Source organism: Oncorhynchus mykiss, chromosome 9 (genome assembly GCF_013265735.2).
Source record: "Oncorhynchus mykiss isolate Arlee chromosome 9, USDA_OmykA_1.1, whole genome shotgun sequence".
Taxonomy (NCBI): domain Eukaryota; kingdom Metazoa; phylum Chordata; class Actinopteri; order Salmoniformes; family Salmonidae; genus Oncorhynchus; species Oncorhynchus mykiss.
In genome coordinates, this window is record NC_048573.1 from 45,266,117 (window position 1) to 45,282,143 (window position 16,027).

The following is a 16,027-nucleotide window of genomic DNA, read 5'->3' on the forward strand; positions in this document are numbered from 1 at the left end:
GAATGAATACACCCCTGATCACATGCAAACACAGTTCACTTTCATTGCAGCCACATACAAACAGCATGATCACTTTGCTCATTGCAATTCCTTCTCACATCTATGCGCTATCCTCCTCTCTCATCTATCCTCCTCTATCACATTTTCCTTTTGTTTGTGGACTTCAGTGCACAACACATTAGTGGTCTGTGACCAGGCAACAGAAAAAAAACGTTCCAAGTCGAACCTTCATATCATAACTGCTACACAGCCTACATTGTTGTCAACATATTAGCTAGCTAACGTCATAGTTAGCATAGCTAATAGAACTGACGCATTAGTAAACCCACTACAATCATGCAGTAGAGTGTACAGTCGGCAAACAGTTTAGCATTTACACCGGCGGGCCTGTGGCAATAAATTAAGAAAACCAAAAGCTCAGCTTGACTTAGAAGAGTTTCAGTTTTGGATAGCCATAGCCAGGTAGCGAACATAAGCATCTCTCTCTGAGCCGGGTGTTTGTGTAGGCTAAACTAGCTAGCTGCATTCGCCGGTAAGCGAAAGTGAAAAATGAAATCTCTCTTCTCCATTTTTGAAGAAATGTATTTGTTCAATGACGGACACAGACTGTTACCTTGTTTTTTGGAGGAAGATGAAGACCACACATCAGTATTTTGTTTTTTCTTATGATGGCTGGTGTCTTTATGGATATGGACCTGCGACAGAGGATGTGTGTACAATAGTATTAAAACCATGGTTCAAATTTACAATTCTGATTGGCATTTGTATTTCCAGATACAGATGAAATAGTGACTATTACACACCTTAAATTTAGTGGTGCTGGATTGCATGTTGAGCGTCATGTTTGCACCTTTGTCGCCCTCTTGTGTATCAACGCAGAACACCAGCTAGTGAGATAAAAGAAGAGAAAAAACATGATACAGTATTCACATTGGACATACATTGATAGACTTAAAACAAGGACATTGTTCCTGTTCCAATGCTTTGTATTTTACTTTATTTCAACCACATCTCCCTTCTCTAATCCCTCTATATCATCCCCCTCTTCTTTCTTTCCCTGATCCCGTTTCTTTACTTCCCTCTGTCCCATCTGTAGGACAGGAAACCTCTCTGAAAATCATTAGGTCTGAGAAGTGCTCAACATCTTAGTGTAAAATTTTTATTAAAAATAAATACATGAAAGAAAAAAAAACGCTTTAAAAGTGCACCAAACCTGAATTATGTCCGCCAATTTCTGTAATCCAGTTGTGTTCATGAATATGCCTGGTTCTGTTAAAAGAAATAAACACTTATAGTATCACCTCCATCACTAACTATGTTCAGACACTCCGCATTCAAATGACAATGTAAGGTACGGTACTAGAAAAGGCAGTGAAAAGTGAAAGCAAATAATGGAAGGCTTAACTTAAATCCTAAAACTACAATGACTCAGGACTTCAGACAAGTGGACATACAATAGCTCAATAATAACGTTTTAGAATGTATTGAATTAGCTTTCAAAATTTTATTTTAGATTTGAACTTGATATCACATCAGAATGGCTGAATAAAGGGGAAGCCATATGAACAGAGACTCACTTCCAGCCAGATATCCAGTGATCTGCTCCAGGGCTTCAAAGATGGGCGTCCTTGTGTCAAATGTGAGGTGAGCCTTCTGGAACAACTCGTAGATGAAGCTGAGAGGGATGGTTTAAAGTGTACAGAATGTGGATGAGCGCTTTCTACGATTCATACCCCTTGACTTGTTCAACATTTTCTTGTGTTACAGCCTGAATTCTAAACATATTAAATAAATAAAAATCCTCACCAATCTACACCCAATAACCCATCATGACAAAGTGAAAACATGCTTTTTGAAATGTTTGCAAATTTATTGAAAAAGAGAAATCTCTCATTTACATAAGTATTCACACCCCTGAGTCAATACATGATAGAATCCCCTTTGGCAGAGATTTCAGCTGTGAGTCTTTCTGGGTAAGTCTCTAAGAGCTTTGCACAACTGGATTGTACAACATTTGCACATTCATCAAGCTCTGCCAAGTTGGTTGTTGACAATTACTAGACACCCATTTTCAAGTCAAAACTGTAACTAGGCCACTTAGGAACATTCAATGTCATCTTGGTAAGCAACTCCAGTGTATATTTGGCTTTGTGTTTTAGGTTTTTGTCCTGCTGAAAGCTGATTTTGTCTCCCAGAGTCTATTGGAAAGCACACTGAACCAGGTTTTCCTCTAGGATTTTGCCTGAGCTTAGTATTCAAGACATAATGTTCATTTCTTTGCCACATTTTTTGAAGTTTTACTTTAGTGCCTTATTGCAAACAGGATGCATGTTTTAGAATATTCTGTTCATATTCTGTAGTTATTTTCACTCTGTTATTTAGCTAGCTTGTGGAGTAACTACAATGTTGATCCATCCTCAGTTTTCTCCTATCACAGCCATTAAACTCTAATTGTTTTAAAGTCACCATTGGCTCATGGTGAAATCACTGGGTAGTTTCCTTCATTCCGGCAAATGAGTTATGAAGGACGCCTCTATCTTTGTAGTGATGGTGTATTGATATACCATCCAGTGTGGTTAATAACCTCGCCATGCTCAAAGGCTTGTATTATTCAATGTCTGCCCCCCCCACCAATAGGTGCCCTTCTTTGCAAGGCATTTGTGGTTGAATCTGTGTTTGACATTCACTGCTCGACTGAGGGAATTCACAGATAATTGTTCAGTGCATTCGGAAAGTTTTCCACATTGTTACATTACAGCCTTATTCTAAAAAGGTGTTTGCCTTTCCAAATCATGTCCAATCAATTTAATTTACCACAGGTGAACTGCAATCAAGTTGTAGAAACATCTCAAGGATGATCAATGAAAACAAGATGCATTTTCGAGTCTCATAGCAAAGGGTCTGAATACATATATAAATAAGGCATTTGTTTTTTAATGTTAATACAGTGCCTTGCGAAAGTATTCGGCCCCCTTGAACTTTGCGACCTTCTGCGTCATTTCTTTTTTTAAATATTTTTTTTAATTTTTTACCCCTTTTTCTCCCCAATTTCATAGTATCCAATTGTTGTAGTAGTCTACTATCTTGTCTCATCGCTACAACTCCCGTACGGGCTCGGGAGAGACGAAGGTTGATAGTCATGCGTCCTCCGATACACAACCAACCAAGCCGCTGCTTCTTTAACACAGCGCACATCCAACCCGGAAGCCAGCCGCACCAATGCGCCGGAGGAAACACCGTGCACCTGGCCACCCGGCTAGCGTACACTGCGCCCAGCCCGCCACAGGAGTCGCTGGTGCGCGATGAGACAAGGACACCCGTACAGACCAAGCCCTCCCTAACCCGGGCGACGCTAGGCCAATTGTGCGTCGCCCCACGGACCTCCCGGTCGCGGCCGGTTACGACAGAGCCTGGGCGCGAACCCAGGACTCTGATGGCACAGCTGGCGCTGCAGTACAGCGCCCTTAACCACTGCGCCACCCGGGAGGCCCCTTTTGCCACATTTCAGGCTTCAAACAAAGATATAAAACTGGATTTTTTTTGTGAAGAATCAACAACAAGTGGGACACAATCATGAAGTGGAACGACATTTATTGGATATTTCAAACTTTTTTAACAAATCAAAAACTGAAAAATTGGGCGTGCAAAATTATTCACCCCCCTTAAGTTAATACTTTGTAGCGCCACCTTTTGCTGCGATTACAGCTGTAAGTTGCTTGGGGTATGTCTCTATCAGTTTTGCACATCGAGAGACTGACATTTTTTCCCATTCCTCCTTGCAAAACAGCTCGAGCTCAGTGAGGTTGGATGGAGAGCATTTGTGAACAGCAGTTTTCAGTTCTTTCCACAGATTCTCGATTGGATTCAGGTCTGGACTTTGACTTGGCCATTCTAACACCTGGATATGTTTATTTTTGAACCATTCCATTGTAGATTTTGCTTTCTGTTTTGGATCATTGTCTTGTTGGAAGACAAATCTCCGTCCCAGTCTCAGGTCTTTTGCAGACTCCATCAGGTTTTCTTCCAGTATGGTCCTGTATTTGGCTCCATCCATCTTCCCATCAATTTTAACCATCTTCCCTGTCCCTGCTGAAGAAAAGCAGGCCCAAACCATGATGCTGCCACCACCATGTTTGACAGTGGGGATGGTGTGTTCAGCTGTGTTGCTTTTACGCCAAACATAACGTTTTGCATTGTTGCCAAAAAGTTCAATTTTGGTTTCATCTGACCAGAGCACCTTCTTCCACATGTTTGGTGTGTCTCCCAGGTGGCTTGTGGCAAACTTTAAACAACACTTTTTATGGATATCTTTAAGAAATGGCTTTCTTCTTGCCACTCTTCCATAAAGGCCAGATTTGTGCAATATACGACTGATTGTTGTCCTATGGACAGAGTCTCCCACCTCAGCTGTAGATCTCTGCAGTTCATCCAGAGTGATCATGGGCCTCTTGGCTGCATCTCTGATCAGTCTTCTCCTTGTAGGAGCTGAAAGTTTAGAGGGACGGCCAGGTCTTGGTAGATTTGCAGTGGTCTGATACTCCTTCCATTTCAATATTATCGCTTGCACAGTGCTCCTTGGGATGTTTAAAGCTTGGGAAATCTTTTTGTATCCAAATCCGGCTTTAAACTTCTTCACAACAGTATCTCGGACCTGCCTGGTGTATTCCTTGTTCTTCATGATGCTCTCTGCGCTTTTAACGGACCTCTGAGACTATCACAGTGCAGGTGCATTTATACGGAGACTTGATTACACACAGGTGGATTGTATTTATCATCATTAGTCATTTAGGTCAACATTGGATCATTCAGAGATCCTCACTGAACTTCTGGAGAGTTTGCTGCACTGAAAGTAAAGGGGCTGAATAATTTTGCACGCCCAATTTTTCAGTTTTCGATTTGTTAAAAAAGTTTGAAATATCCAATAAATGTCGTTCCACTTCATGATTGTGTCCCACTTGTTGTTGATTCTTCACAAAAAAATACAGTTTTATATCTTTATGTTTGAAGCCTGAAATGTGGCAAAAGGTCGCAAAGTTCAAGGGGGCCGAATACTTTCGCAAGGCACTGTATATTTGCAAAAATGTATATTTATTTAATCCATTATAGTATAAGCCTGTAATGTAACAAAATGTGAAAAAAAGTCAATGGGTCTGAATACTTTCCAAAGGCACTGTATATACAGTGCCAGTCAAAAGTTGACACACCTACTCATGCAAGGGTTTTCGTTATTTTTTAAAACTATTTTCTACATTGTAGAATAATATTGAAGACATTAAAACAATGAAATAACACATATGGAATCATGTAGTAACCAAAAGTGTTAAATCAAAATATATTCTATATTTGAGATTCTTCAATGTAGCCACCCTTTGCCTTGATGACAGCTTTGCACAGTCTTGGCAGTGTTTGAATAGTTTTTTTTCTTTTTAATATGTTCGCAATCATTTCTAAAAACTTGTTTTCGTTTTGCCATTATGGGGTAGTGTGTGTAGATGGATTAAATAAAAACATTCTCTCATCAGTTTTAGAATAAGACTAACGTTTCAAAATGTGGAAAAAGTCAAGGGGTTGGAATACTTTCCCAATGCACTGTATTTAGGCTTGCTACAGAAAAAAAGAAAGAAAGGGGTTGAATATTTATTGACTCAAGACATTTCACCTTTTCATTTTTAACATAATTCCACTTTGATATTATGGGGTGTAGGCCAGTTACATAATCTCTCAATTTAAATCAATTTTAAATAAAAAAAAATATGGAAAAAGTGAAGGGGTGTGAATATTTTCTGAAGGCACTGTAAATGCAAGCATGATGCTTTGAAGGGCATTACAAAAAAAATACACTAATGTGCATGAAGTGTAAAATGTGCTTTACCCTTCATTATCTTTGAAGATGACAGCAGTAACCAAATGCATAGCCTGTCAAGTGCTTTTGCAATGGTGCTATGAGGTGAGTTCCAAAATAAATGCACCGACTTTATCCTTAATTCTCTTTTGGGCGGTGAGGACAGCCATAATCAAAAACATCTCAATATTAATATCACGTATACCCTCTGCAAAACCCAGAAGCACACACCTTCCAGGTTTGGTGATCCCCTTGTCCGGCACGTCGTAAGAGTCAATGGCAGCCTCCAGATCCAGAAGTATCTCTGCAAAAAACATTTATGTAAGGAGGGAGTTGTGCAGTGCAATCTCTACGATATTACACATTTAAACCATTAGACACATTCATTGATGAAATCCCATTCTTCTTAAAGCAGCAATCAACAGTAGAAACAATAACAAAGCTGTCTCCCTTGCCCTGGTTTGGTAAAAAGCTGAGGGATGGGGCTGGAGAAATGTAACCACTCTCAAATGCATAGGGCTAGAGATGCAAGAACTGACCATCCAAATCAAAATGATAGTTTTAACCATGTGTTGAAGCTATATAGGGGGTGGCAGGTAGCCTAGTGGTTAGAGAGTTGGGCCAGTAAACGAAAGGTTGCTGGATCGCATCCCCGTGCCGACAAGGTAAATCTGTCATTCTGCCCCCTGAACACAGGCATGATTCCCTGGTAGGCCGTCATTGTAAATAAGAATTTATTCTTAACTGACTTGCCTAGATAAATAAAGGTTAAAGTAAAAAAATATATATAGTTTTTGTTTAAAATGTTATTTGTTTACAACCATTGGCATAAAACAAGCTTATATTTTGGGTTCTGATGGGGTACGACTAAGCTCATAAGACATTTATAAGTTAAATTCTTCATGAATCATTGGGTACATATAATTCATTTATAAGTTCAAAAATGGAAGTAGCAACTGCTGAATGCTCCTTTTAAGAGAGGAGTGTATGATGGTTGCATGACAAACAGGATAAAATAACTTACGTTTTATTTTAGCAATGGTGGTTATGTCCAATTTCAAACCTGGAATGAAAGAATTATTACAGGTGGCACTTTCAAATAAAAAAAAACTGTCTCCGTTTCAAATTGAACAATGTAGTAAAATTGTCATAATACAATTCACACGTTACTCAATCAATGGAACCAGGAGGACATTACTTCATTGATCTCTGCATATGAATATAGGGGGGGGGGGATACAGTGCATTGCGAAAGTATTTGACCCCTTGAACTTTGCGACCTTTTGCCACATTTCAGGCTTCAAACATAAAGATATAAAACTGTATTTTTTTGTGAAGAATCAACAACAAGTGGGACACAATCATGAAGTGGAACGACATTTATTGGATATTTCAAACTTTTTTAACAAATCAAAAACTGAAACATTAGGCGTGCAAAATTATTCAGCCCCTTTACTTTCAGTGCAGCAAACTCTCTCCAGAAGTTCAGTGAGGATCTCTGAATGATCCAATGTTGACCTAAATGACTAATGATGATAAATACAATCCACCTGTGTGTAATCAAGTCTCCGTATAAATGCACCTGCACTGTGATAGTCTCAGAGGTCCGTTAAAAGCGCAGAGAGCATCATGAAGAACAAGGAACACACCAGGCAGGTCCGAGATACTGTTGTGAAGAAGTTTAAAGCCGGATTTGGATACAAAAAGATTTCCCAAGCTTTAAACATCCCAAGGAGCACTGTGCAAGCGATAATATTGAAATGGAAGGAGTATCAGACCACTGCAAATCTACCAAGACCTGGTCCCTCTAAACTTTCAGCTCATACAAGGAGAAGACTGATCAGAGATGCAGCCAAGAGGCCCATGATCACTCTGGATGAACTGCAGAGATCTACAGCTGAGGTGGGAGACTCTGTCCATAGGACAACAATCAGTCGTATATTGCACAAATCTGGCCTTTATGGAAGAGTGGCAAGAAGAAAGCCATTTCTTAAAGATATCCATAAAAAGTGTTGTTTAAAGTTTGCCACAAGCCACCTGGGAGACACACCAAACATGTGGAAGAAGGTGCTCTGGTCAGATGAAACCAAAATTGAACTTTTTGGCAACAATGCAAAACGTTATGTTTGGCGTAAAAGCAACACAGCTGAACACACCATCCCCACTGTCAAACATGGTGGTGGCAGCATCATGGTTTGGGCCTGCTTTTCTTCAGCAGGGACAGGGAAGATGGTTAAAATTGATGGGAAGATGGATGGAGCCAACTACAGGACCATACTGGAAGAAAACCTGATGGAGTCTGCAAAAGACCTGAGACTGGGATGGAGATTTGTCTTCCAACAAGACAATGATCCAAAACATAAAGCAAAATCTACAATGGAATGGTTCAAAAATAAACATATCCAGGTGTTAGAATGGCCAAGTCAAAGTCCAGACCTGAATCCAATCGAGAATCTGTGGAAAGAACTGAAAACTGCTGTTCACAAATGCTCTCCATCCAACCTCACTGAGCTCGAGCTGTTTTGCAAGGAGGAATAGGAAAAAATGTCAGTCTCTCGATGTGCAAAACTGATAGAGACATACCCCAAGCAACTTACAGCTGTAATCACAGCAAAAGGTGGCGCTACAAAGTATTAACTTAAGGGGGCTGAATAATTTTGCACGCCCAATTTTTCAGTTTTTGATTTGTTAAAAAAGTTTGAAAAATCCAATAAATGTCGTTCCACTTCATGATTGTGTCCCACTTGTTGTTGATTCTTCACAAAAAATACAGTTTTATATCTTTATGTTTGAAGCCTGAAATGTGGCAAAAGGTCGCAAAGTTCAAGGGGGCCGAATATTTTCGCAAGGCACTGTAAATCATGAATGCTTGTCCTTACAATGAGTTTGCAAATTGTGTGGACAATAATTATTCTGACCCCCATTTATGGATTCCATATTGAAGTCCTCTGAGACGTCTCCTCGCCCGGCCTCTTTGGCCTGCTCCGCTAGCAGCTTGTCCACAGCATCGATAGCTGATGCCAGGTCGTAGGGCGTGAGGTCAAAGGATGTGGACTCCTCACACATCTTTTCCTGTGGGCATTTTAAGTGGTCAGAGCAGTCAGAGGAAAAATTTACAGTGGTTCATGTTCATAAGGGTAAACAACAGAAACAGTTTCCTTTGTTTTGCAAATGAAAAGGAGTACTTTGTTTTCAAAACATCCAGGTAGTCCATCCCTGTTTGTTAGTTTTCTTCCGTTTAGTGCCTAATGGATATTTTCCTGTTCATGAGTTTTGCACAAAGTGCTAAATACCTGAAAAATGGTCTCGTAATACCTGGTAATTGTTGAACCGTAATCCGCTATGCTTAAACCTTTCTAATGGAGGAATATATCAGGATGTTGGTGAATAATTTCTGCAGATCCTCTCAAGCGCTGTCAGGTTGGATGAGGAGCATCGTTTTACAGCTATTTTCAGGTCTCTCCAGAGATGTTAGATCGGGTTCAAGTCCGGGCTCTGGCTGGGCCACTCAAGGACAGCTCTAGGAAGAGTCTTGGTGGTTCCAAACTTCTTCCATTTAAGAATGATGAAGGCCACTGTGTTCTTGGGGGCCTTCAATGCTGCAGACATGTTTTTATACACGATCCTGTCTCGGAGCTCTACAGACAATTATTTTGGCCTCATGGCTTGGTTATTGCTTGGACATGCACTGTCAACTTGAATTTACCATAGGAAGACTCCAATCAAGTTGTACAAACATCTCAATGATGATCAATGAAAGTCTCATAGCAAAAGGGTCTGAATACTTATGTAAAAAAAAGTATTATTTTTTAAAAATAAATTGGCAACAATTTCTTAAAAAACTGTTTTCGCTTAATCATTATGGGTTTGTGTGTGTTGATTGATGAGGAAAATGTTTTATTTAATCCATTTTAGAATAAGGCTGTAACGTAACAAAATGTGGAAAAAGTGAAGGGGTCTGAATACTTTCCAAATGCACTGTATAGTACTGCAGTAGGCAATCAGAGTTGGGAGACTGTAGAGACAACAGCCAGCCACTTGGCAGCCTTCCAGATTGTTCTCAAAGTTGTAATAACTCCAAACTCCTGGACGGGGCGGGGGGGTGGAGGAAGACACAGAGAGACAGGAGGCTGCCACTGAAAGCAAACCAGTTTTGCCTGAAATTAAAATGGAGACATAATAAATAAATCAACGTGGCTGGTTCTCGTTTTTTCTTCCAACCTATAAAAATGGATTGAAGTTGGGGCTTGGGGGGGACTAGGGGTGGCAGTGTCGACACACTATGGATGCAGATCTCGATTATTTGGCTTAGTCATGCTCGTGCTCTGCAGTTTCTGTTTGTTTGGCAGTCATTTTATGGCTGCTCTTTAGTTTCACAAAAGCAGACAACAGCTACTGCTGCCTTACTGAAATAAATATAGCTCAACTCTCTGTCCACACAGTGAAAAACAATAGTTGTAAAGGAAAGCCAACAGTGTGACGAGGGCTATAATGATGATAATGGACATTTTTCTCACAGGGGGAGTAGCCAATCAGGGCCACGTTCAGTAGGCAAACATTGTGGATAGAAATGTACTATTTATAACAAATATGCCTCTCTGACTCCATTCATGACCATGTTCCACAATGTTATAGTGCTGTGCGACGTTTGTTCTTGGTAGCCATGAGGAGTTGGTTTTGGAGCATATGACTGCCGGGTTATTATTGCAAAGTCAGAGGCTCCTATTAGTGCTGGGAGGCTGGGCAACAACAGCCTTGCGTGACTTGCACATCGCCTCCCCATGTTCTATTCTGTACCCCACTCCGATCTGGTTGTGGTCTAAAAAGGCAGGCAGGGAGGCTGTACACTGACTGCAGTGCGGTGTGTGTGATCAGGCAGTGGCCAGATTGCATAACACCCAGAGGAGAGCAGGTTGTTCTCAGGCTCTCTCACGGAAGGCTGCCACACTGGCTCTGGCTGGAGGCGGATTAATAGGACACACCAGGATAGTGTTGTTCAGTAGGAAGAAAAGGTTGTAAAAAGGCAAGGTACTACCTGAATTTGTCCAGTAATACTTTTTTGATTTTCATGTTTTACAGTGTGCTTTAGTGAACACAACCCTGAAGGTAGAGGATAGAAAATAACTGGGATAAAACAGAGAAGTATTAAAATACCCTCAAATAAAAAAAGGTGACATTCTGTACAGTTGACTCACGAAGCATTTGATCTCAAATCCAATATGCTGAAGTAAAGAGACAAATTAAAAGATTTAGCTTTACTTTCCAAATAAATACATAGGGGAATGTATATTGATGAAATGTGTTGGTGGTATTTTTTGCAACTTGCAGTTTTACATATATTTTTTGCAGAACGGCGTGCACAAGTTGCAATGTGCATCAACATCCTCTTATAAAAAAATATATCTTCCTATTGTGCCCCGATGAAGGCATTTAGCCAAAAAAAAGTGCTTTGGATAATCGACTACCTTAAAATTGTATTATCATTTTCCTTTAAGAGAGGCAGAATGCTTTATATCTTCATGTAACTTAGATGTTTCAAAATGGTGTTGGGTGAAGAAGGGGATCATCAATTATCAATGACCTCCATTGCTCATGAATAAACCAAGGAGACCTGCAGTCCAACTTACCACGTTATGCGCTTCGTCGAAAATGACCACTGCCCCTTTCAACTCGATGTTGTGCGCCCTGCGACTCTGTCAAGCAACGAGGAAGAAATGTAAAATGAATTGTGAAAAGAGCACAATTTTGTGAAAATCTACTTTACAAGATTTTAAAAGCCAATATGTAGTCTGTATGCATCCATGTCATGACTAAAACATGCTAATATAGCAGTCTAAAATAAGCCTGACAGGGGTTTAATGGCTAGCACATGAGAAACCTGTGCTGTAAGTAAGATTGACCAAGTACCTAAAAGCAGCACTTACAGACCCTTTCAAGGCAGGCATGACACAGCAGTTTCTAACAAAGCCTACATTTGTACTACTATTAAGCAACTAACTGAAACTGAAATCTAAAATATTGCATTATAACTTTGCAGAGAGAGAAAAGAGACCACACATTTCTTTAGTGTGATTCAACAATAATACATCATAATGAGCAGTTACATTTGATTCAACAAAGCCAGTCAACTGACAGGTCAACAAATCTTACTTGGTAGCATTGGATATACTGTATGATCCTCTGTGAATTCTTGTTTGATTAAGTAAATGACTTGCTAGTACTATAAAGCTAAAGAACCGTCAAGACCATTTTCAGGGAGAAATTATTGTGCCTCCTCATACATCAGGGTCATATTCACTTGGCACCAAACAGAAGACAACAGACTTGGAAAGAGAGGGACTACCTTAACTTATCCAATACGAAACCTTTGTTTTTGTGCAAAACAATTTGCTACAGTGTGCAGTAATAAATACGACCCATATGGCCTCGCATTCTCAGAATCACAGAGGAACACTTGGCTCACCTTTGGGTCCAGGAGATAGTTGTAAGGCATGAATATGATTTCTGCCTGCTGTTTCAAGGAGCGTGAGAGGTAGTATGGGCAGACCCTATGGAAACAAGGCAACTGTGAGACAAAGAAAAGGGGATGCTCCAGTAAACCAATACATTTCCAAAATAGGGATATTAAAAAGTCCTCTCCAGAAATAAGTCAATGATTGCATGAAGAAAGAGTATGGCAGAGAGAAAAAAACAGATGAGTTCAGTGTGATTTGGAATGAAGATGATAGGCACAGGTTAAAGACTGAATTCAATGAATCTTCATTAATAAGTATGAAAAGAATTGACCTTGTAAAAACACAAGTCTCAAACTAAACCTCCCTGGCAAAACTGTAGTTGAGTGAATAATTACAAATCCCATATAGCTACATCCAAAAGTTTGCCTCTAGTCCTTACACCCCCTGCCTATCTGAATTGCAAGACAAATTAATTACAATACATAATGCCTCAAAATACATCCTCCTGTTTCCCAGGTTTCTATTAGTTGCCAGTGGGGGTGGCACATCAGAGGGAATCCAGTAGGCTGCCATACTCTAACTGATGGCTCCAGCTATAACTGAAAGCCTTCATATCTGGCAACCAGCATCCCCTGAAACAGCCTTCGCAGCTTAAATGCTCCAGAGACATTAATATTCCAATATGCCCTCCACAAACAAGACTAATGATACCGGTTTGTAGCCAAGCTGGTGAGGCTAGGGGTTTGGAAGAAGGGGTGGAATAGTACAAGAAGAGGTGGAATGGGAGATTTCATACCTTTGCTTGTTGCCAGCTTTCACCAGATCTTCAACATCCAAAATGGAGTTCACCAGGTCTTTATCCATGCTCTTCTCTGGAGATGGGAGAAAATCAAAGATCCGATTTCACAATTAATTGCAGGGATTTTAATTAATGAAACTATTGGTAAATGACAATTACTATGTTGGGGGAGGGGGTGAGACAGCTGTACACAACAGCTTATGAACTTCTGTTTTTACTAGATTTTGTCGATGCCCTCAATCATAGAGGATAATAAAAGTCAGTGCTTAAAAACAGTACCAGGCATAAAGACACACATATTACTAGTTTAATATATTATAGTAGTGTTCTATTTAATTCTGTGGTATGAGCCATCCTCTCTCAATCTCCTTACACACATACCTTCAACATTGTTGTAGAAGACGCAAGACCTGGTGGATATCTTTTGCCTACACATGTGAACCTGGGAAGAGGATACCATGTCAGTCAGATTTAGGATATATCAACTGAGGCTCTGAAATCCCAAAATAATGTCTAACATGTATATTTATGGATAAAAATAAGTTGTAAAGGACAGAATGTGTTATTTATACCATAAATATTGAAAACTGTAAATCATGTATTGTAGAAGCAAAACATATGGATTTGGTAAAGTGATTAGAACACTAATTTGATGCCTCACACATTCTGGACTTGACATCTACTAATTGCACATTGACAGAAGCTCACTGCACCTCTACTGTCCACCGAAATATGGTTGATTCATCACAAGCTGTGTTGACCTCTCCAACTTTATTCCTATCCTTTCTGTACCTTAAGGTGGTTGCTCTCCTGACGCATCACCTCCGGGTTAATACAAAGCTGCTCCCTGGATCCTAACACGCACACTTTGGGCCTGAAAGTCAGAAAACAACACCATTTTAACACTGACGATAATTGCAACGTACACAAGGGTGTGAGTCTTCTAGGATTAACAAGAAGGCCCTTACCTGTAGGAAGTGTTCTTTAACTCATTAATGACCTGGGTCAGCTGAGAATGTGTCCTGGATGCATAAATGATCTTTGGAATATCAGTATAATAAGCTACAAGGGACAAAGACATCATAAAAGGGATTAAAAAAGGTATTAACATACAGGTGTAAATATAAAAGCATGGTGATCTACTAAAGAAAACGAAATGTAGTATGTATAAACCGTGTTAAGAGAAACAACATAATCTGATCAATACTGATACAAACTATGTGAACTGGACTGCATATTCTGCTGAATTAGCTTAGTTTTGCAATCAGCAACATCGGGATGCCAGTTATATGATAGATTAACCGTTTTTCATGCAGAACAGATGCTATGTGTGTGGTGCCCATACTTGTTGTGTCTCCATCTGTTGCAGCGGTCCCCCACGATGCCAATGGTGTGTTGGGGAAAAGCTCTGCTCCTCCCATTTTTTCTGCTATCTTCCTGGCAGAAATTGTGTCTTTGAAGTAGTCCTTCCAGGCAAGGGTGGCACACAGAAGGCATAGGGTTTTGCCCGTGCCTGTCGGACTCTCCAGAACCCCATTTACCTTCTGAAATACACTTATTAAAATGTGTTTCAACCAAAAAGTTTTAATAGCGTTCCCCTTGCACTGCTGAGAATCTGTTGGCTTGTGTAGCGGCCACTGTCCATACATGGGGATTAAGAGTTTACATTTCCACTGTCTCTAGGTTGTTTACATTAGACTTTTTAAAAGTATTAATTTGTATTAATTCCTGCATTTATTATTTCAGGTTGATAGCTAGCTAATTTATTTTTCTGAACATGTTGACCCACCTCAATCTGACCCGACGGCCAATTACATTTCACAAAAAAATGCACTTCCTGGATAGCTTGCTAACTTTAATAGCATGATGGGCATGTTTGAGGGTCCATAAAGCACACTTACGTTTTGTAGACACTCAATCACCTTGCTCATATATTCCTTCTGACATTCGTATGGGGTGAAAGGGAAATCCACATTTATCCCTTTCAAAGTCAGGGGAGGCATCGTTTTTCAGCAGGCTCGCGCAGCTTGCTAGCTGGCTACATTAGCAGATTAGTAAACTAGCTCTTTAGCTAAAGCAACCTAACAAGTACCGGCTGTCAAGCCACAGACAGAACTGGTCAGCACCTGAAACATAACTAAAGCTGTATGGAAGATGTATCTCCCCGAATTCAAATCACCGGAATTAAAGACAGTCAGTGCGGTTCAACTTTCATGCTTGGCGCGAACTCACTGCTTTCACACATGCGCAAAGGCATGGCTCTTTGCTGCCTTTTGATAGGCTCATCTACTAACTCGATGGACATTAGATTATTATGTGCTCTGACTGTTGATGTGTTTGCTTGAATTGCATTTGTATAGTGGCAAATGCTTATAGTCTTTATTCACAACATAATGTCTGTGATATTGTCCCTGCAGTGTCATTGATATGAAATCAAAGACATTTTGCGCACACACACACGTGCAGACTACACAACCACACTCATAGACAGACAAACATGCTAGGAGGTATGCTCTCTTTCTGGTAAATTAGCAGAGCACTCAGAAATTATCAAAAGCGCCTTATAAACCGGGTGGTTCGAGCCCTGAATGCTGATTGTCTGAAACAGTGTTATAGCACAGGTATGACAAAACAATACTTTTATTGTTCTAATTACTTTGGTAAACAGTTTATAATAGCAATAAGGCACCTCCGGGGTTTGTGGTATATGGCCAACATACCAAGGCTAATGGCTGCATCCAGGTACTTACTCTGCATTGTGTCATGTGTACACAATGGTATATTGGCCATAGACAGTACCACAAGTCCTTGGTCCTTATTGCTTAATTAGACATAATGTATTCATTGTAGAAGTTGATCTCAAAAAGCCAGACAGAAGTAGATAATAATTGTTATTCTGTCTCTCACTGTTCAAATAAACCTACCATTAAAA

At 40.0% G+C, this 16,027-nt stretch overlaps 1 protein-coding gene across 2 annotated transcripts in view; it reads right to left on the minus strand.

The window, feature by feature from the left end:
• The window catches only part of rtel1 (regulator of telomere elongation helicase 1), a 56,260-nt gene extending 40,912 nt beyond the window's left edge, over positions 1-15,348 (minus strand). The window contains exons 1-15 of one of the 2 annotated variants that reach the window (XR_005053259.1): positions 14,997-15,348; positions 14,441-14,639; positions 14,064-14,157; positions 13,888-13,969; positions 13,477-13,537; positions 13,093-13,168; positions 12,305-12,389; positions 11,469-11,534; positions 8,760-8,913; positions 6,867-6,905; positions 6,074-6,146; positions 1,578-1,675; positions 1,214-1,269; positions 804-887; positions 614-695 (exon numbers count right to left, since the gene is read on the minus strand). Coding sequence is in view for 1 of the 2 variants with exons in the window: in XM_021615871.2 (XP_021471546.2) it covers positions 614-695; positions 804-887; positions 1,214-1,269; positions 1,578-1,675; positions 6,074-6,146; positions 6,867-6,905; positions 8,760-8,913; positions 11,469-11,534; positions 12,305-12,389; positions 13,093-13,168; positions 13,477-13,537; positions 13,888-13,969; positions 14,064-14,157; positions 14,441-14,639; positions 14,997-15,098 (1,351 nt within the window). In the remaining variant the exon portion in view is untranslated. The remainder of the gene's footprint in view (positions 1-613; positions 696-803; positions 888-1,213; positions 1,270-1,577; positions 1,676-6,073; positions 6,147-6,866; positions 6,906-8,759; positions 8,914-11,468; positions 11,535-12,304; positions 12,390-13,092; positions 13,169-13,476; positions 13,538-13,887; positions 13,970-14,063; positions 14,158-14,440; positions 14,640-14,996) is intronic. The other variant, XM_021615871.2, reaches the window with a different exon arrangement.
• Positions 15,349-16,027: the final 679 nt, after the last annotated feature.